At 44.3% G+C, this 22,444-nt stretch overlaps 1 protein-coding gene across 1 annotated transcript in view; it reads right to left on the bottom strand.

Annotated features, from left to right (window-relative positions):
* The window catches only part of CSMD2 (CUB and Sushi multiple domains 2), a 621,011-nt gene that overhangs the window by 195,752 nt on the left and 402,815 nt on the right, over positions 1–22,444 (bottom strand). Inside the window, exons 16-20 of the mRNA XM_011955655.1 lie at positions 10,940–11,078; positions 9,744–9,931; positions 8,883–9,071; positions 8,564–8,680; positions 704–919 (exon numbers count right to left, since the gene is read on the bottom strand). Coding sequence (XP_011811045.1) covers positions 704–919; positions 8,564–8,680; positions 8,883–9,071; positions 9,744–9,931; positions 10,940–11,078 — 849 coding nt within the window. The remainder of the gene's footprint in view (positions 1–703; positions 920–8,563; positions 8,681–8,882; positions 9,072–9,743; positions 9,932–10,939; positions 11,079–22,444) is intronic.

Raw genomic sequence — 22,444 nt, 5'->3', positions numbered from 1 at the left:
AGGGCTGGCGGGGGACTAAGCTGGGCCACATCCCAGTTCCTAGAAGCTGGATACCTCTTGTCCATCCCAGGAGGAATCCATCTGATACCCCTGGCCGTGGCTGAGAAAGGTGGAGGGAGGTACTCTGGGGTACTATGGGATAAGAATGGCGAAGGGCTTGGTACGAGAGGAGCCAAGGGTCCTCTTTTCTCCCTGAATGCCAAATAAAAGCGCTTTCTTTTCCAAATCCCTAAACACAGAGATAACTATCTATTACTATAAAATTAGCATTGATGTAAAAGATCCTAAACGAGACTAAATCACTCCAATATGTTAATTTCAACCCCCCTTTTTGTCATATTGCTGGGGTTGGGAATATGGAAGTGGAATCAGAAGAAAAATCTGGAATAACTAAGGTAGGAGGGGGGTCTTTTGTGAAGTCCTCTAGTTCATCCAGCTAGGTGGGCCATGTACAGAGCAAATCCTGAACACCTTCATAGAAGGAGAATCCTCAATGATCATGCTAACTTCTTCCAAGACCATTATAGGGAAGTTTTTACTTGGGTCCAACCCAAGTATCTTTTGCTGAAGCACTGAGGTCAGTTTCCCAGGGACTGGAGAGTGGAGTAATATCCATCTGCTAGGAAAACCAGAGACTGGCAGCAGAAGGAGAGAGCGAATAGCTCCATGGTCTCTTCCCCTCAGGGACCCTCACACTCTTTACCTGAGAAAGTGATGTTGAATCCTTCATATGACATGGAGAAATCGGAAATGAAGCGGACCTGGGCAGTGAAGTTGCCATAGAGCCCAGCGCTGATGGGAGCTGGCAGCCGAGAGCCAGTCAGCTGCCTCAGGGGCTGGGTGAAGCTGCCGTTCTCAGTGATGAGGAGGTAATCGTGGCCACTTTCCAGGTGGAAGGTATGGAAAGTAAAGAACACACCTGCCAAGAAACCAGAAGGTCAGGTTGGTGATGGCGAGATGGCTGGAGCACCTTAGCTGCAAGACAGGATCTACACAAACATTTCCAGTTTGCAAATGTCTATCTGTGTGTATGACTATAAGCACGCATTGATAAACCATACAGGCGAATCTGAATGAAGGAACCTGAACACACAAGTGCCCAAAGATTCAGGGAGAAGAACACCTTTTTACGGTTGTCAAAATTTAAAAGAGAGATTTATGGCTCCACCTATGAGAATGCTTTAGAGACATTCATTAATTAATTCAACAAGCATTTGTGTATTTGTTGAGTCTTTACTATGGGCTAGGATCCAGGGTTAGGTGCAAGGGGATATACCAGGCATTAAACAAATAGCTGCAATACAGAGTGCTGAGTGCTGGAATGAATGTAGCTCAGCATGCCATGGGGGGCAGAACAGAAAGCAGTTGACAGCAGGAAGAGGCAGGTGGAGGATGGCTTCACCAAGGAGTAAACATTTGACATGGATCTTAAAAGGATGCACAGGAATTAACCAGGTAAGGGGAGAAAGAGTGTCCTAGGCAGGAGACCCATTTATGTAAAGGGACTGTTGATTCCAGGTTTGTTGAACAGCAGTGGGGTGTGGCTACTCCTGGAATTGAAGTTGGATAGGTAGATGGGGGCCAGACCCAATATTTTTCTGGATGCAATGAGAAGGCTTCCTATCCAGTGTGGACCAGATCTCAGTTTTAGCAAGATGTTGGTGGCTGTAAGGAGGATGAAGTGGAGGGAGAGGAGGTAGGGAGATCAGTTATATTGGTGGCTGCTCTACACTGGGAGAGGATGGGGCTTGGCAGAAAGAGCAAAAGCAGGAGATGGCCATGAGTCCTTAGGGGTCGGGGCAGGGTGGTCAAGACAGCAGGCATTTAATGCAAAGGGGAAATGACATGACATCCAGTGGCACGTCCACCTGGAGGATGGTGATGTCTTCTGTTACTGGGGAAGGGCAGATAAGAGGGAGGTATGGGTTGTAGAAGTGTAATGGACTTAGCCTTTTCTGCATACAAGCAGTGAGAGCTAGTGGGCCACTGGAAGGACAGATTTGGAAGTTCAGGATTAAGTGGGGACTACAGAGGTAGATCTGGAAGTCACCAGCAAATCGTTGATATCTGAAGCCACAAGCATGGAGAAGAGGGCTAGGAGAGAGAGGGAAGAGTGAGAATCGGAGAAGGGGTGAATGGAAGCATGGGCAGAAGTGACAGGGAGTAGGAGACTGGGCAAAGGAGGAGCGATGGGGGAGATGGTCCAAGAGCAGTCAGAGAGCTGGAAAGGAGGAGGGAGCTTCAGTAATGGGGAAGGTTAAGAGCATAAAATAAAATCAAAGTAATGATATTCATTAACATTTCAAGCACTAAATATTTAGTGTCACTGTCCTAACTGCTTTTACTTGCACTATAGCCACCCCTTGTCCCTTGGAAGGGAGATAGGAAAACTCATTTAATTCTACCAGGAACCCTGTGGCCTGGGTACATTATTATAATCTCCAGTTAACACCCAAGAAAACGGAGGCACAAAGAGATGAAGTCATCTGTCCAAGGTCACCCAGCTAGTATGTGGTAGAGCTGGGATCTGAACTAAGGCAATCCAACTGCAGAGGCCATGCTCTCAGCTACTCCAGGGTGCGGCCTCTCAGGCTACAGAAAGAGAGCAGGCAGTAAGAATAGCCAGGTAGGGTAAGGGATCAGGCAGTGAGGGAAGTTATAGAGCAGCATGGTCTTAACACCCAAAGCAATTCTAGAACTTGTCCAGATGGCAGTTGTGTTTGGTGGGGCATGTGTGTAAGTGTGTGGTCACGCAAATGGGCCATGCCTCATGTTGGAGCTTGAATCCAGATTTGATGTGACAGATGCACATACAAATACTTAACTTGAATGAACCATGCAGAATCAACCAAGTGAGTAGTCTATGGGACTATGTGTTGTGGATGGTGCCAGGACAGGAACATGTTAGACTAGGACCCACCTGCTACTCCAAGTGTGATCCCACTTTCTACTCAAAGTATGGTCCACGAACCAGCAGTGTGGTCAGCACCAGGAGGACTTACTAGAATTGCAGAGTCTTTGGCCTGCACTGAAGACCTACTGAATCAGAATCTGCATGCTCTTTAGATCCCAAATGATTTATAGGCACTTAAAATTTGAGAAATACTCCTCTAGATAATTACTGCTACATTTTTTATAAATGATGGTTGGAGCCAAGCCTCTAATGCTAAAGCATTTTAAAGGTTTTTATATCCTTGACTCCCTGTTGATAGAAGCTGGTGATCCTGGAGGATTTGGGCTTCTACAGATAGAGGTGGAGGAGACAGAACCCAACAGAAGTGATGGGACCAGAGATGCAGCTTGTAAATACCCTATTCCCAGGCAACTGAGATGCATCAAGTCCAAAGCACCTACCGAGTGCCAGGCCTTGTGCTAAGCACTGAGAAAGATCTCCCAGTTTAGTGGAGAAGACAGACAAATCACTACTAGTGAGAATCCAGAGTGGGGCACGGAGGAAGAGTGGGGAACTATACCTCAAGGGTTGGGAAGGCTTCATGGGGGTCAAGATCCTTGATGTGAAAAGGTTTGTGGGTGCATGTGCCCACATGCATGCTATACTCCTGACACATAAACATGTCTGCAAATGAGAAAATTGCTCTCAGTCTATACAGGTTAGGAAATATATGTCCTTTCCCTCCTACCTAGGACATGGAGTTGGGTGGAGAGTGGGTGAGACCCAGTCACAGGTGGAAAAAAGTTCATTAAGCACCACACTTTGCACTCTATTCTTCTAGCATGCAAATAGACCCCTTCCAAAGGGGTACACATTTGGCTGGGATTCTAAGGATGAGCAAACATCTGAGATGAAACCTCTGGGTTTCCCAGCTGTGCTGATTGTCTGGGGCTTTTTGGGCCATTGTGTGAAAATGAAGACATTGTCCGCAGAAATACAGAGGCCCCATGTTGGAGTCTGAATCCAGATTTGATGTGACAGATGGACCCACAAACAAATACTTCACTTGAATGAACCATGCAGAATCATACCAATGACATCAACACCACATAGGAGTGGAAAGAGCAGGGCAGCGGAAAAGTCATGCACTTGGGGGTAAGACACACCTGGATCAAAAGGTCTTGGCTAAGGTTGCTTAACACCCCAAGTTCCAGGTTCTTCAACTATAATATGTAGGCGATAATCTCTCTCTTACAGGTGACATTTACCCCTGAAGTGAGGCATAACTGGGAAAGCATGTGCAAAGCACGCAGCACAGAGGCTGGCACACAGTAGGGGTGCGACAGAAGGTGTTCCCTTTGCTCAACTCATCTAACTCTCAGACAGCCTCATGGGTTAAAAGGTGTCAGCGCTGGGATTTCAGCAAGGGCACATTCTCAGGACTCCTGAATTGGCTGTTCCCTTGGACTGGGCAGGTGGCAAGTTGAACGATTTCACATTTCACAGAGTTTTGAGTTTCCTGAGCCATACTGCTGCCTCTTAGGGAGAAATCACTGAGAGCAGCTTAATAAGTCTGTTAACCCGAGATACTCTTATAAACAGAGAACGAAGAATGCCCTCTGGAGAAGGGCCTGGGCTCAGTTCAATTTGATTCATATCACCAAATGCTTCTTGAGTTCCTTATGTGCCAGGCATAGAGCCAGAAGCCAGGGAAACTGCAGGAAACAAGACAGACCGATCTCTCACAGAACTCCTTGTTTGTCAGGGAGACTGATGATGAAAATGCAAGTTCTCTATAGTGGAGCAAAGTCTGAAATCATGGAGGTACAGAATGTATGCTATGGGAGCCCAGGGGAGAAGAGCCCAATCCAGATGCAGAGCTGGGGAGACGGGGTCAGGGAAGGCTTATTAGAGGAAGGGGGTTCAGAAGGATGAAGGGCTGGCCAGGCAAGGGCGATGGTAGAGATTCCCATTCCCCTTGCTTGGGGAGAGGAAGTGTTCCAGAGAGAAGAACATTGTAAAAATGTGCAAAGCTCTAGAGGAGAAGGGAAGCCTGGCAAGTTCTAGAAACTGAAGGAAGTTCTGTGTAGCTAGAACTTAGTTTAGAGGGCTCAGAATGAGGCTGAGAAAGGTAAGGACTATGAGGCTGTGCTAGCTATTTATTTTATTTTATTTTTTATTTTTTGAGATGGAATTTTGCTCTTGTTGCTCAGGCTGGAGTGCAATAGCGCAATCTCGGCTCACCACAACCTCCGCCTCTTGGGTTCAAGCAATTCTCCTGTCTCAGCCTCCGGAGTAGCTGGGATTACAGGCATGTGCCATCACGCCTGGCTAATTCTTTTGGTATTTTCAGTAGAGGCAGGGTTTCTCCATGTTGGTCAGGCTGGCCTCGAACTCCCAACCTCAGGTGATCCACCTGCCTTGGCCACTCAAAGTGCTGGGGTTACAGGTGTGAGCCACCGTGCCTGGCCTAGCGATTTTATAATTTGGGGATCTATGCTAAGAATTCGGTGATGCCTTTAAGTGGTTCTAAGGAAGAAGTGATGTGATCATTCATCCATGATTTCTTGTTGATTCTCTGCTGAGTACCTTTCAACATGGCTACGTACTGTTCGTCTTTGAAGACCAGCTGAAGTCTCAACTCCAGGACACCTTCCTAAGCCCTGGGCTGGGCTCGGGAAGTTTTCACACCTCTCTCTGCTCTATCACACATTGGTCATGCTATACTGAGATCTTAGTTTAGGCTGTCTACTACCATTAAAGCATAAACTTCCTGAAGGCAGGCAATGGCAGAGTGGCTTGTTCAGCTGTTTTCCTAGCAATTTGGGTAGTGCAAGTATCAAATAAGCATTTGCTAAATAGTTGGTGAGCTTGATTGACTTCCAGGCAAAAACACACACATAGAAACTCATAGAAAAACATACACCTTTATAATCACAGACGCCCAGACACAGAGAAAACCGTAATGACAGCGGTTGTTTCTCTAGGGATTGTGACAGGCTGCTTTTCTTTCCAATGGTCTCCTCTGACCAGGCTTGGTGGAAACAGCTCTTCAGGGTGAACAAGGACACTGTCCCATCCCTCCCCTCCTTAGGAACAATGTTGTGGGAAGAAAGGGACAATCCTGGGCCTCACCCTGACCACCCAGCTAGTCTTGCCTTGATGCAGTAAGCTCCAGGCCATCCTATCCCTGGCTAGGGCAGCCCTAGCAAAGGCCAAGTGATACACTTAAGTACATGTGGTGGGACTACAAATGACTTTTCTTTCAAATTTTCTTTGTTATACAAATAGTATATTTTAGATGTAATGTGTTTATTGCTCAAAATTAGAAAAAAGCCAAAAGATGAAAATAAGAGACAACATCTTGGGGTATATTTTTTCAGGCTGTTTTCTATGCAAACAAGGATGTCTTTTAAACTAAATATATTCTTGTGGCAAACTTATTTTTTTTTACTTAACAAAGTATTGCAACCACCCCTGCAGGTCTTTAAATATTCTTTCACGTTATTCCGTTTAGCAGCTGCCTAGTATTTTATTCTATGGCCATACCCTATGTTTATTTAACATCTCCTTATTGATGGACATTTTAATAGTTCCTGATTTTTCAGTATAATACATAAGGTTTCAGGGGAAATCTTTGCAGCTAAATCTTGATGTAGAGTTTTACTTATTTTCTTCAGATAAATTCCAGTAAGTGGAATTGCTGGGTGCAAAGGCAGGTACAGTTGTCCCTCTGTATCTGCAGGGGATTAGTTCCAGGACCACCCTTGGATACCAAAATCTGCAGATTCCTAAGTTCCTGACAATATATTTTCGAGGCTTTTGATTCACATCACCAAGTCACCCTCTGGAACGCTTGAACCATTTCACACAGCATTCAACAGTATTCCAGGGTCCGCATTATCCCCCCGACTGTCACAATTTTCTTTGATGACTTAAAAAGGGAAATGCTATTTTCCTTTAAAAATTACACTTGTTTCATTATTAATGAGGTCAATGAGTTTCCATTTGTATTTCCTCTGTTACGAAGTGTTACTTTATAGCTTTGCTCATTTTGCAGGCTGGTTTGGCTAGGCATATGTCTCTTGAAACTTTTTAAGAACTCTTTGTGTGTCTGGTAGCTAATCCTTAGTCAATCATATGTTGCAAATATTTTTTTTTTCTATGTAGTATTTGACTTTGAATTTTTATGGAGTTTTCTTTCTTTCTTTTTTTAACCTAAATCCTTTCAAAGTTTTTTTTAATTGAATCTAGCAGTCTTTGCCTTTATGGATTCTACCTTTGTTGTTACTCTTTAAAGTACATGCCCACCTAAGCTTACAGATTCACGTTCCTCTAGTGCTGGAGTTTATGTGATTAAATGCTCGAAAATGCTTGAGGTATAGATGTTTTTTTTTTTTCTTTTGTTCCAAATGGTTCAACCCACTGTTCTAACACCATTTATTACATAATCCATCCTTTCTTCAATGGATCTGAAATGACACTTTACTCATATACTAAAGTCTCTCTCACACATACACAGGCATGTGTGTGCACACACGGAGGGATCTATTTCTGGACAACTATTCTCCACGTCTTATTTGTATGTCCACTCTTGTACTCATACCACATTGTTAACATTAATTTAGCTCATAATGATGTTTTAATATCCGGAAAGATTAATCTTCCTTTAAAATTTGTTTCTTGGCTCTTCTGCATGTTAATTCTTCTAGATCAGAGGTTCTTAATTAAAAGCATGCATCAAAATTACTGGCAAAGTGTTCTGAAAACATAGATGCCTGGTTTCCATCGCCAACGTAGAAAATCAAAACCTCTAGCCTTGGGCCTAAACATTAGTGTATTTGCCAGACTGCAAGAACCATGACTCTGGATGAACTTGGCAATAAGCTTCTGAGGCTGGAAGCCAAATCTGCCTGGTTACTGCTGATGCCCAGCCCCAGTGTCAGCCACATGGTGGCACTGAATACATATTTGTTGAGAAAAGAGTATTAATATATTAATTCACATTTATTTATAACCAGCACCTTTACTTTGAACTTGGACTCCCAAAGGTCACTCATGTTAGGGGAGTTGAGGCAGCAGTACAGGCTGGTGATCCATATGAAAGATGGCATCAGAGGAGGAACTGAGTTATGCAAGAAGAGGATTGCTGTGTTCAATATCTGATGGGTGAATATGAGGAAGAGGGAGCAGGTGTATTTGATGCTCCTCCAGGATGCAATACAAGAAAAACATTTTCAGAGACACCTAATAGACTATTAGGAGAAGAAAGCATCTGTGCAAAAATGATAGTAGGTGCCCATTTGTTGAATGGGTTGGTGGCCTCCCCACACCAGGCATGTTTAGGCAAAGGGTGAGCTGAGCTGGTGTTTTGCCATCTTGGGGGGAGTGATTTAGAGAAGGTTCCTGTACTGAGTGATATTGGATAGCTGGTAACCTCCAAGATCTCTTCCAGCAGGGAGATTTTAGAATCTCAACAATACTTATTGAACAAGTTCTACCATTCAAAGAGATGAAAAGACTCTGGAGGTTTTCTTGTTGGTGAGAAAAGTTCAGATGAAGCCTAGAGGTCACTATCTGGGGAGATCCCCATTGAGGTCAACTTGACCTGAGGAACTTAGGTCCCTGACCACTCACATCCCAATGCCTGCTATGGGCCGAAACACTCACCCTTGCCATGAGATGTTTCGATGATCCAGGTGCAGTTCAAGTTGTTAGGGTAGAAGTCAGGGAACCCTGGCGACAAGATGGTCCCACTGGAGCCTTGAATGAAGCCACCACAGAGAGCTATAGAAGGAGTGAAGAGGGCAGTGAAAGACCAGAGGGCCTCAGGGAGCACCCCTGTCATCCTCCTGGGACCCCATCCCCCATCTCTCGAAACCCCAACCCTCGTTGATGGGGTGAGGGAGTCAGGGGCCTTTTGAGCACCTATGTTTCTGTGGCAGGAGAGGAGTCTGCTACTTTAGTGCCCCCTCATGGTGTGCCTCACCTTCACAACTGGGCAGGGCCCGGCTCCACTGGAAGTTGGGCTCACACTCCAGAGGCTCCCCATCACTTAATGTGTAGCCTGAGTCACAGCTGAAGGTCACCAGCGCGCCCACATAGAAGTCATTCCCATGACGTTGTCCGTTTACTGGGATTCCTGGATCCAGACAGTGGTCTGACTGCAGTGTTATAGCTGAAAGAGAGAGGCCACAGCTGGGACAGACAGCTCACTGTCACCACAGAGGGACCCCAGTTGACTCCAAAGAGGGGGAAGAGAGCCATGGTTTATTAAAGGCAGAGGTTGCCAATTACTGACTCATGAAATGTGGCCATCAGTATTTGCTGAGAGTGGCTTAGGTGCTGTGCTAAGGCTTCAGGATACAACAGAAGTAAGAAAACGACCTTGTCCTCATGGTGCTCGCAGCCCCAGCTTTCTATATCGGTCTACAGAGAACTGAAGTGACAATGATCCTTTCAATCGAGGGGTTGAATGTGGAAGGGGACGAGGAAGGGCAAGTGTGGGTGTGAGATGCCATCTCAGGTTAACCTCATGGTCAGTCAAATGTTCTGATCCCAGAGTGCCCAGCGTGGCGACACCGAATCACCTGCACACAGAAGAGGCCATGAGGTCTGCACGCAAGGGCCTGGTATGAAGGTCGTGAACAACTCTAAGCTCCCATGACCTGAGGGATGCTGAGAGCAACAGAGTGCCTTCCGCAGGGGCTTCTGAAGGGCACAGCCTAGCCAAGAACACCATGGGGATGGGGCCAAGCAGGGGCCTGTGGTGGAGCATAGTCCTGAGGCCTCTGACTCAACTGGGTTGACCTTGTCATCCCTTTTCCTGAGCCCACCCACTGAGACTCACTCTCATAGCGGAGCTGGAAGCCGATGTCTGAGTGACTCTTGTCAGTAGAGAAGAGGAGGTAGAGGTAGTTGCTGGTGCTGATGAGGAACTGGGGAACCTGGGTCCCATGGTAAACCCCGATCAAGGGCGCTGAGTAAGTCCGCCCATCGCGTACTTCCAGGGTGTCATAGTTAACCTCGGTTTTGAATCTGCCAAATGACAGAAATGAAGCCTTCTTGAGAAATCCAACCTTATTAATTTGCAAATGACAAAAACCCTGCCTGACCCAGGGCTTCAGAATAACCAGATTTTGGCAGGCTGGGATCTTTTAATATAATTTACACACATTCACTAGCGATGCAGAAGGACCTTCTCCACTCTATTTAACATCCCTCCTCCTTCCATGGTCGGAAGCTGCTCTCATCCTCTCTGTGGCCTGATCTGTGAGCTAGCTTAAGACCTAGAGGCACAATGACTAGCCTCATGGAGGTCAGAACATTCTAGGCCATGTGTCAGCACACTAAAGCCTCAGGGCCAGATCTGGTCTATAGCCTGGAGAGCTAAGGATGGTTTTTACATTTGTAAAGAGATGCTAAAAAAAAAAAAAAAAAGGCAAAGCAGAACATGCATCAGAGATATGCAAGTAGGCAAGTGGCCCACAAAGCCTAAAATATTTACCATCTGGCTCTTCACACAAAAGTTTGCAGACTGCTATTCCAGGCCAGGAACACTTTGTCCGGAAGAAGTTTGTTTTCACATTTAGGTGGCTATGTTCTCCACCCAAGGGGCATAGCCAGGGTGGGAGCTAGAAGTGGGGCACATGAGCGGGATTTGGGGCAGAGGTCGGGGGCTGCCTTCCCATGTTGGACATTTCCAGGAGAATGCTAGTCAGATGTCAGTGTCGTGCTTTAACATCTGATGGTGTCTGTCTGCCCACTCTCCCTCGTTGGGGGCTGGGGAGGGGGGCTCTAACATCCCAAATGGTACCCAAGCCTTCTCTTCACCCCTTCTGCCATAGTCCCCTAAACAGCACAAACCAAGCCCAAGGGCAGAGCCAGTGAGGTCTGCCCCACCCAGGGCAGTCTGGTCCAGTGTTCTCCAACCTTGCTGACATTTCAGCATTGGTACTGGTCCTCTATCCACCCTGGATTCCCTCCCACATGGCTCTGTAAAAATCTCCCCCTTGCCCTCTCCCCCAAGGCTGTGGTCACAAGCACCTGTCGAAGGTGATTTTGATGGGGTAGCCTGGCTGGGCCTCAATCACCCAGGCACAGCTCAAGGCATCCTTGTAGAAGCCAGGCCAGCCCGGAGAGAGGATGGTGCCGCTGGGCGAAGTCAGGTGACCACCGCAGGGAGCTGGGGGGACAGAAGGAAGAGAAGCAGCTTTCTTCGGGGATAAATGAGTAAACAAACAGAAAATCTCTCTATAAAATGTGTCAGGCAACAAGTATTCTTTTTGTTTTTATGGAAAATTACATAAACTGTAAACTGTGAGTTTTGTCTACTGGGACCTTTATGGGTAGATCCAGTTATATCATGTGGAGTGTTATTAAAGGCCAGAGGGGAGAAATGAAAAGAATCCCTTAAGCAGAGTCCCTTTGTCATTCTGGAAGGGCTGAAGTACAGCTAATATTTGGGCCACACTGTGTTTTTCCTTTGTTCCTCACTCAATTGTCAGGCCTGAGGCAGGGGCATAGATCCAGCCAACCTCCTCACATCTGGCCCTGGAGAGGGTCAGAACCCCAGGACCCTACAATTCAGATGCTCAGTTCAGGGCGCCGGTACTTCCTGCTTCACTGTAAACTCCAGGAGGGCATGGGATGTGTTAATTGTGTTACACAACTGGGTATCCCCAGCATTTAGCATGGTGCTTGGCACGCAGTTCTTCCTCAGTGATTGCTGGTTGGATGAATAAATGTGTTAATGACAGGATGAATGAATACAGTCCAAGGCAGGGAACGCCACAGGACACTGGGAGGCCTAGGCACAGCTGCTGGCTGTCTCTGGTCTTGCAAACCCTTTTATTTATGCCTCTGCCCACGTGTCCCATCCTGGGCTTCCCCACTCTCAGCTGCCTCTTTCCTACCACCTGTGTCTCTTCCTGCAACCAGACCCTCAGCCCCTAAGGTAGTCATTAGAGCTATTCCTCTTTCAAGGGCATGTGATTGGATTTCATTGCTCACCCCTTTTGAAGTTATGCAAGGCCATGTGACTGCTGTGACCAATAAAATGAGAGCAGAAGTGCTGTACATCATGTCTCTGTGGAAACTTTACAAGCCTGTGTGCTTTCCTCTATTTCTCTGGTGGACACGTGAGACCTTGGAAGTGGGGAAGGGTGTGCCTATTGCTACATCCCATTGTTACAATACAGGTTTGCATCTCAGCAGTGAGGAGGGACTCTTTCTTGGCTCCATCTCAGCACAGGCCCAGCCTCTCTGCTTGTGTGACTTGCACAGTTTCCTTTTCCTGCCTTGGTAATTGTGGAAGCAAGTGTCAAGAGGGAAGTCCCATCTATCTAGGCCCCTAAGTGACTCTAAGGAGCAGACATCCCTGATGACCCATGTTAAATATGTAGCTTCAGTGGTCTCTGTCAGAAATAAGCTCCTGATTTTTAAGCCGCTGGGATGTGGAGGTTGGAAGTTGACACCATGTGGCCTAGCCCACTCAGACTAGCACACCTCCACAAGGCTGATGATGAGGATGATGATGACATCCACTACTACTGCTTCTGTCACTGCCATCACCACTGCCATTGACTGGGGGCTGACTCCACATCAGGCACTGAGCGTATATACATAATCATGTTCACTCTTTGCAAAACAAAATCCCCTGTGAGGCTGGTGCTATTATTACCTCCTAGGAAAGCTGAGGCTTATGGAGGTTGAGTAACTAGCCTTGGGTTAGCAAGTTGCAGAACTTGGATTCAGACCTAGGCAAGACAGCATAAATCCAGAAATGTTAAGCTAAGCCGCCTCCCATGTCAAAGGAACCTCTGTTCCTTTGTACTCTTTTTTTTTTTTGAGATGGAGTCTTGCTCCCAGGCTGGAGTGCAGTGGCACGATCTCGGCTCACTGCAAGCTCCGCCTCCCAGGTTCACACCATTCTCCTGTCTCAGCCTCCCGAGTAGCGGGGACTACAGGCGCCTGCCAACGCGCCCGGCTAATTTTTTGTGTTTTTAGCAGAGACGGGGTTTCACCATCTTAGCCAGGATGGTCTCGATCTCCTGACCTTGTGATCCGCCCGCCTCGGCCTCCCAAAGTGCTGGGATTACAGGCGTGAGCCACCGCGCCCGGCCTGTACTCTCTTACTATGGAGCTATCAGATGCCAAAAATTCCCCGAACAAGAATGGGGAGGAATAAAGAGCTACATAGCACTTCTCTCTTTGCAAAGTTTTGTAGATTTCTACAGGTAATCAGTTTCATAAAGATAGTCTAATATACCCAATCTTCTTTTTTTAATGCTATAATCTTCGAGAATTATCTAAAATACTTGCCAAGTATTCTTAATAGAAACTTATATTAGGAAGTTTAATTAACAAAGAAGATTATAATAAGGGTAGTAGTAGTCAACTCTTACTGATGACTTACTATGCTAATTGCTACACATGTGTTATCTCATTTAAATGCATACATTTATAAAGTTATAGAGATGAAACTTTTTTATATTTTATAGAGAAGAAAACTATTTTATAGAGAAGAAAACTAAGGCCAAGTAGGTTAAGAGACTAGATCAAGGACACAGAGCTAATGAAATTAGAGCTGAGATTGAATCTCAAGACTTCTGTCTCTAAATCCCCCTGTGACACATAATAGTGCTACAACCACAGCTGACAGTAATAAGCTCATGTGTACCGATAACTTACTACGTGTCAGGGCTTAATGTGGATTATCCTTGTGACAACAGCCACGCTAAATGGCACATACTATTATTAACCTCATTTTATAGGCGGGGATTATTACCCCATTTTCAGTAAATTGAGGCTTAGAGAAACTAAATAATTACATAGAGCTATATCAAACATTGGGAGAGTAAATTGTATATGTGTATTGTCACTTTCTGGGTAACCCGCTTTCAAAACCCGTCCATCCATCTCACTGCAACTACTAATGCTTTCCTCTACTTCTCTGGTGGATACGTGAGACCTTGGAGGTGGGGAGGGGCGTGCCTATTGCTACATCCCATTGTTACAATACAGGTTTGCATCTCAGCAGCGAGGAGGGACTCTTTCTTGGCTCCATCTCAGCACAGGCCCAGCCTCTCTGGTTGTTGGACTGTGATCTCCTCATTTACTTCCTGGGGAGCTATAGATCATGCAGTCTCCATTGCCTGTCTAGGACACTCTCCACCCAGTGCATACACATCAATGAAACTCCATCTGCAATCTCCAGAGAGGGAAATTCAATCCCTTCCTTTGGCGGTCACCACTTTGTTTCCTTTCTCTGCTGTGTTGCTTCATTAGTTTGGCTAGTTAATCTCTTTCTGTGCACCTGTGATTATCCAGTGACCTCTCTATTCATTCTGTCCTTCACTTTCTCTGTTGTTCATCTTCATATTGCAGAGTGGTAGTTGCCTGGAAGGGATTTGGAGGGGAGGATTCTTAAATGCAACGTCTCTTTCACATTTGAAAAGATGATCAACCTCACTCTTAAAAAGAAAAATACATATTAAAAGCACAGTGAGATATTATTTCTCATCCATCAGATAGGCAAAATCCAAAGTTTAATGACCAATGAGGCCGTGAGAAACCAAGGATTCTAGTACCTTGCTGGTGAACGTGCAATATGGTACAACTGCTGTGCAGAGGAATTTGATAATATCCAACAAAATGCACATGCATCTACTCTGTGACCCAGCAATTCTATTTCTAGAACTCTCCCAAAGATACACTGGCAAAAATATGAAATGACATATATGTACAAGGTTATGCAAGGTGGCACTATTTGTGATAGCAAATGCATGGAAACAGCCCAAATGTTCAGTGGTACAGATCTAACTGAATAAACTAGGGTAATCAACAAAATGGACTATTTATGCAGCTATAAAACAAGAATGAGGGATATTCTATATAATGTCATGGAGTGGTTCCCAGACTATGTTGTTAAGTGAATAAAAGCATGGTAGAGAATAATAGGTATAGTATGATTCTCTTTATCTAAGAAAGAGGTAGAGGCATACACACATATTCACTCATTAACAATCAATGAAAGGGTAAACCAAAAACTAAAACGATTATTCACAGAAGGATGGAGGGAACAGGGTAGAGAAGATAGGGATAGAAGCTAGGCTTTCTCAGAATATACTTTTTTATATATTTAACTTTGGAACTATAAATATTTTAAATAATTAAAATGAAAGATTAAGCAAATCAATAAACTGATAAGCAATTTCTAAAAACTCAGAAGCAGAGTGAAATACATGAATGCAATACTAGGTTAGTTGGTGGCATAATCCTACATGAAGAAACTAGTAAAAGAGATTTTAAAACACAGTGATTTGATAGCCTACCTTAGTAGGATACAGAAAGAAACGAAAAAAAAAAAAACCCTTAAACTATTTTCAGTAGTTATATGATTGTTGGTAGTTACTGGTATTACTGCTTTGCGACTCTTACAAATGAAGGTACCTGGGACAGAATATTGAAAGATGGGATGGGAGAGGCAGACAGGGAGCACGTAACAATGACTCTCAAGTATCACTGCATGGGATTTAGATTCATCTTACAATTTAGTGAGCAAAGAAGAACCTGGGAATCGAGGATATTTGCTGTGCATTTTAGCAAGATCACTCAAGTTGCAGTAAAGAAAATGTATCAGAAAGGGCAATATTGTTTAGGTGTCTGCTATAGAGTGTACATGGGAAATAAGGGTGTTAACTCAGTGATTTTGAAGTTGTGCTATGAATTACAAAATTATATTAATGGTGTTGGGGACTGGGATTTTCAGCAAGAGTGAAAGGAGATATGGATATGATATTAAAGAAGTTAAGTAAAAAAGAAAAAGTGTTTTTACATTGGAAATGAAATAAATCCATGATGAATTTTCTTTTAAAAAGTACTTTCTAGCTGTGTTCATTGAAAAGGCTTAGAAACAGGAACCAAGTCAATAATAAAAAGTACCCCTACTACCCACATTTTAAATATCAGTTTCCACTAAAAGGAACCAGGGCTTCTAGGAGAAATAACTGATTCTAGGTCAGAGACAGAAATCATCCAAGATGATGTTAGGCCAACTTCAAAAGGCTCCCACTAGCCAGTGACACAATTTGAGCATTAATTAGAACAAACTGCAGTGGATCTAAATACATAAAATATGTTTGGATTGTAATGATATTTAAAAACGTGCAACTTTGGAAGGTGTTAGGGAATCAACTCATTAATATGAAAACAGGTAAATACAAATAATTATTTCCTTGCTTTTCCTTTACAAACTACATCTCAGAGTAACCAAATAGTTGATGAAGACAAGTTTTCTTTAAGTATAGCATTTTAGCTTATGAGAAAATAAATGATAGCATGTTACCATTTTGTAATCCCTAGGCTCTGATCATTAATGGTTTCTAATGACCCCAACAGAGAGATACCCAAATATTATATGATTCTGTTGGAGACATTGCCTACAAGATATTCTGGCTAAAAATATGGAAGCTCGATCTGATTAAGTTTCTAGATCTTACTGCCAATTAAAGGAAACATAAAAGAGAGACAATCATGTTAAACAACCTCCCAGGGAAGCAACTGGCAACATTCCGAATGCAGGAGACTTCTCATTCTGAATAATTCTCATTTATCTCTGGATAAAAGACCCAACTTCTGCAACAACAAAAAAAATCTCAAGGGGGTGGGGAGTAGACATCTATAGATTAGAAAAGACTTGAGACATATCAGCCAATTATAATGTATGAAGCTAACAAAGATACTGACTTAAAAATACTATCAAAGAATGTATTAGCCAATCATGAAAATTTGACTGTATTGAGTAATTGTTTTTAGTTTTTTAAAATGATAGCAATGTGGTTATGTTTTAAAGAGTTAGTTTCATCTGTTGGAAACACATTCTAAAATGTTATAGATGAAGTGTGATGCCTGAAATTTGCTGTGAAATAATCCCAGAACCAGCAGGGTGGTGGTAGGGGAAATGGGTGGGGGTCTAAATGGAAACAAAATAGGCCATGAGTTTATAATTGTTGAGGTTGACTGATAGGTACATGGGGGTTCATTATACTATTCTCTCTGTTTTGGTATGGGTTTGAAGTTTTTCATTTAAACAAGGTGAAGGCAAAAACAGGGAAACACACACATGCCTGTGTGCGTGCACATGCATACACACATACAAAGAAAAGAAGGAAAAAAAAGGGGGGGATCCTCCCTTGAATAGGGAGAAGAGCTCAGTAATAAGACAAAAGAGGGACTCTGTGCCTGTCCCAGCACCTGGTACTCACTAGATGCTCAATATTTGTTGAAGGAATGAAATACTGGTTGATAGGTAGGGATACTGGTTGTTATGGATGGAATTGTGTCCTCCCCAAATGTATAGGTTGAAACCCTAGCCACCAATGTAACTGCATTTGGAGAGAGAGCCTTTCAGGAGGTAAATAAGGTTAAATGAGGTCATGAGGATAGAGCCCTAGTCCAGTAGGACTGGTGTCCTCATTATAAGAGGATGATACCCTGGGTGCACGTGCACGGGAAACAGGCCATGTGAGAACACAGAGAGGAAATGGGCATCTGCAAGCCAAGGAGAGAAGCTTCAGGAGAAACCAACCCTTCCAGTACCTTGATCTTGAACTTCCAGCTTTCAGAGCTGTGAGAAAATAAATTTCTGTTGTTTAAGGCACCCAGTCTGTGGTACTGTGTTATAGCAGCCCAGGCTGACTGATACACTGAGCTTCTAACGAGGGGTTGCTGTCCCCTGTGAGGGATGAGCCACTTCTCCTGACCTTGATGCTAAAGTGGTGCAAGGCAAAGAGGAATAGGGAATGGTGACAGAATAGAATACAAAGAACAAATACTCATTGAGCATTGAGCTCTACAACATGCCAGATGCTGACCTTCATGTATGCTTTCACTTTCCCCATGTGTTAGTCTTCACAGCCACCTATAAGGCGGGCACAGACACTAGCCTCATTTCATAGCTGAGGGAACATACCTGAGGTACAAAAAGCTTAGGTGACTGGCCAGGAACACACACTAGGAAGTCGCAGGGTCAGGATTTAAACCTGGGCGGTCCAGCTCCACAGCCTGCATTTTTAACCACTATGGGTGGACATGGGAATGCCCACCTCAACCACTGCTTCTGTAACGGAATGTAGGCTGCTGCTAAAGGGGTTTTGTTGACTAGTTGTCCAGTGTGAGTGACCAGAAGTAGTTGGAAGTCCTTTCCTCTGATCAGAGTGACTCTGGAGTTACTCAGCCCTGCAGCTGGAAGTGTGACCTCCTACTCTCCAGCCCTGCCCCCCCCTACCCACCTGTGCCCCTCACCACCTGTCTTCCACTGTTTTGTGGTAGAATACAAGCAGAATGAACTTGGACTCAGACCTCACTTGGAGGTTAAAAGTGATAATTCTGGAATCAGAATATCTGGATTTGAACCTTGACTCACTCATTCACTTAGCTGTAGTCTTAAGCAAGTTATGTAACCATTTTGAGCTACAGTTTCTTCATTTGTGAAGTGAGGATAACAATACCTCCTTCATGAGGTTGTCATGAAGATTCAGTGGGGCAGTGGATGTTGATATGGTTAGGCTCCGTGTCTCCACTCAAGTCTCATCTCGAATTGTAATTCCCATAATCCCTGCATGCCAAGGGCGGGACCAGGTGGAGGTAATCGGATCATAGGGGCAGTTTCCCCCATGCTGCTCTCATGATAGCGAGTCGCAGGAGATTTGATGGTTTTATAAGCATCTGGCATTTCCCCTGCTTGCACTCACTCTGTCCTGATGCCCTGTGAAGAAGGTGCCTGTTTCTCTTTTTGCTTTTCACCATGATTGTAAGTTTCCTGAGGCCTCCCCAGCAATGTGAAACTGTGAATCAATTAAACTTCTTTCCTTTATAAATTACCCAGTCTTGGTATTTCTTCATAGCAATGTGAGAATGGACTAATATAGATGTAAAGCAATTGGCCTGGTATTTGGCGCATAGTACGTGCTCAATGATTACTAGCTGGGTGATTTTGGGAAAGTCAACTCACCTCACTGTTTTTCCAGATTCTCAGGGATAAAGCATAATTACATCTTTCTCACAAGAGTGGCAAGAAGATTAAATGAGAGATTGCTAGAAACCCAATAACTGCCCTTACAGTTCTTCTTTAGATGCCTAAATGAGCTACCACCACCACTTAGATTTTTTTGTGGTCATGAGGAGAACTGACCTTCTTTCTTTATTACAGGACTTGCTTTTTTCCTGATTTTAAAAGTAACACATTTGGTGTAGATAGAGAATAAATGTGGACGTGTTTATACCAAACTGTTAAACCATTTTCCTCTGGGGAGTGGGATTGGGAAGTGAGCATTTTTACTTTGAGCTGTATTGCACTTGTGCATTGTTTGAAATTTTTACAACCACCAAGTATTCCTTTATTTATTTATTTGACAGAGTCTAGCTCTGTCGCCCAGGCTGGAGTGCAGTGGTACAATCATAGCCCACTGCAGCCTCTAATTCCCAGGCCCAAGCAATCCTCCAAGTATTTCTTTAAAAATTAAAAAATGAAAATACAGGGGCCAGGTGTGGTGGCTCAGGCCTGTAATGCCCACACTTTGGGAGGCCGAGGCTGGCAGATCATGAGGTCAGGAGTTTGAGACCAGTCTGGCCAACATAGCGAAACTCCATCTCTACCAAGAATACAAAAATTAGCCGGGCATGGTGGCATACACCTGTAGTCCTAGCTACTCGGGAGGCTGAGGAAGGAGAATCACTTGAACGCAGGAGGCGGAGGCTGCAGTGAGCCAAGATCACGCCACTGCACTCCAGCCTGGACGACAGAGCAAGACTCCATCTCAAAAAAAAAAAAAAAAAAAATGCACACTCACTGTAGATAATTTATCTTTTTTGTGTGTATTTCTTGTAAGCAGAATATTCTTAAAGCTCAGCTCTTTGTCTTTTAATAGGGAGTTTAATTACCTTTATTATCATAACTGATATGTTTGCCTTACTGCTGTCATTTTGTTTCATGCTGTCAATTTCCGACATTTCCATGTGATGTCCTGTCTTCTTTGTCTTATGCATTAGGCAATATGTTTCCTTTTAATTTTCTACGGGGATGTGGAAAGTAGAAATCCTGCTTTTCATTCTATTTGGAGATGCTTTTAAGTCTTTCATAGATGTGTTGGAAACCATATTCTCTCCAGTGATATAATTCAAGAAAAATACAGTAACAGGGTAGCCAAGAGTCTGGATTTGAATTCTGGCTCCGTCACTTACAAGCTGGGAAGATCCTAGGCAGGTGCCTTAACCTCTCTGTGCCCAAGGAGGGATAATAACGACATCTATTTCCTAGACTGGTGCAAGGTTGAAATGAGGCGACTCTGTCAGACACTTATCCTAGTGGGGTCTGATTATTTTTCCTTAAAAGAGTCAAGGAAGAGGTAAGTGTAGGGGAGAGAAAGGCAGGCAGGTACTTCGGTGTAGCTGCCTTCACTACCCAGAAGTCTTTCTTGGGAAATTTCTGATTTTAAACATAAGGGACTCCTATGTCCTGTGAACTCAAGATTACAGACTTGGTCACTCGAGGCCGTTCGCTTCTGTATTGTCTAAGGCTGCTGTTGCATTAGGACCGCAGAGTTAGAGCCCACACAGTCGAAAATACTTCCTAGCCGGCCCTTTAAGAAAAACTTTGCCGACCCCTGCTTTAGATCCTCCAGATAATCATCCTTCTTTCTAAATTTAGGAGAAGCCATCGTCTCTCTTGTCCTATTATAGCCTCTCAAAAGCTAAGTGGCTCTTAGCATATATTAAAAGATTTTCTAAAAGACCATTAGCTTCCGCATTTAATTGTCCACAAGGTGGGGATACTTAATCAAAAACAAAACTAGAAAAAACCGGAAAAGACAAAGATGCTGATTGCAAAGCAGAGCTCTACCAAGGCTCAGACAAAAGGAGGGAGAGGAGCCAAGAAGGGAAAGGTTCCCAGGGGCTTATTTAGCCAGCTCGTCTAAGATTTTAAGGCTGGGATTCAGCCACCCTAAGTGGCATCAGGCTATCACACTCTGGCTGACATGCTACTCCCTAGATCCCTGAAAACCATGCTGGCATCAAATGCCCATCACTCTGAGAAAACCGAGCAGGCTCTCCCTAGGGTCAGAGTCTCCAGTAGACTGTCCCTTACTTCTGGGGTCTACTGCCCCAACCCTACAGCCTTTCCTCCTCCAGGGATAGAATGAACAAGACCTTTTTAACTTTAAAATGAAGACCTTGCTTATGAAATAGTGAGCCACTTGAAGATCCATTAACAAAGGTCAAATTATCTCACGTGCTCATACATGGTCTTGAGAGTTTCAATGCATTGCAGAGCTAAAGTCTAGGAGCACTTGATTCAGGAGGGGGTGGAGAGGAGGATTGTGCAGTTACTGAGTCCTGAGGGTTCCTCAGAGGGGTCAACTCATTTGAGACTAACTCCCTGCAGGTTCAGGGGCAATGGGAATCTGGCCTTCTGCCCTGAGACTGCTCACAATCTTGGTAGGGAGACAGAACCAAGGCCTGTGGAACTGGTAAATGTAATAATGGTAAGAACCAGTATCCAAGAGAGTGGTCCAGTAGTGGTGGCCCATGAAAAATAATAGAAATTAGGAGAAGGAAGAGATCAGGTGAGCCAGAGACAGCAGGGAAGATCTTAGAGAAATGAACCAACACAATGAAAACTAAAGACATTATAAGTGGTCAATGAGTGCGAGGGAAAACGAGGGGGCTGGTCTGTAGGAAGGTGAAAGACCACTGATTGACAACCCTCCAGACTGGGTTCTGCATGGATGCTTTGTACAGTGACCTGTTCCACCAGCAAATTACTCCATCAGATATACATACTTATTCCCCTGTTGCCACTGAGGGACCTGAGGTCTAGGTCTAGTTACTTAACCTAACCCTGCTAGTTCTACAGCTGGGAAGCGTGGCAACTGAGTTTCGTGTTGTTTCTCTAACTCCACAGCTTCCATTCTTTCCAAAAGTGCTGATTGCACTGGGGAAGAATGGCAGATGAGGTTGTATAGACCACACTGTGGGAAGCTTGGAAGTCAGAAAGAAATGTCTATTCATGTCATGGTTGGGGCAAGTTCCTGGGAAGACGGAAATGCACCACTTGATCCTCCAAAGTAGAACAAATACTGATCTGATTGGTCCAATGAACAAATAGTTAAAATCAAGTTAACGCTGATGGTCAACACTTATTCAGTGCTACCTCTCACCAGGAACTGCTCCAAGAACTGCGCATGCTCAAGACAACTCTGCAAGGAGGTTCCCATTATCGACCTGCATTTCAGTGGGGCAACTGAGGCACAGAGAGGTCAAGTCACTTCCCCAGGGTGGCTTGGATGATATGTTGCAGGATGGAGACAGCAGGCGGTCTGGTGAGAGTCGGGGCTCTGGACGCATTTCATTTATATGCTTCTCATTAGGGAGGCTCTAGCTTAGTTAAAAGGCCATTCATTCATTCATTCATTCAGTGATTCATCAACCAGTATTGATTGAGCATCTACCAAGTGTCAAACAACACGCCAGCTGTGGGAATATGAGGTC

The sequence above is a fragment of the Colobus angolensis genome, unplaced genomic scaffold (assembly GCF_000951035.1).
Source record: "Colobus angolensis palliatus isolate OR3802 unplaced genomic scaffold, Cang.pa_1.0 Scaffold4, whole genome shotgun sequence".
NCBI lineage: Eukaryota > Metazoa > Chordata > Mammalia > Primates > Cercopithecidae > Colobus > Colobus angolensis.
The sequence above is the reverse complement of the archived record's forward strand: the minus strand, read 5'-3'. Positions and strand labels throughout refer to the sequence as shown.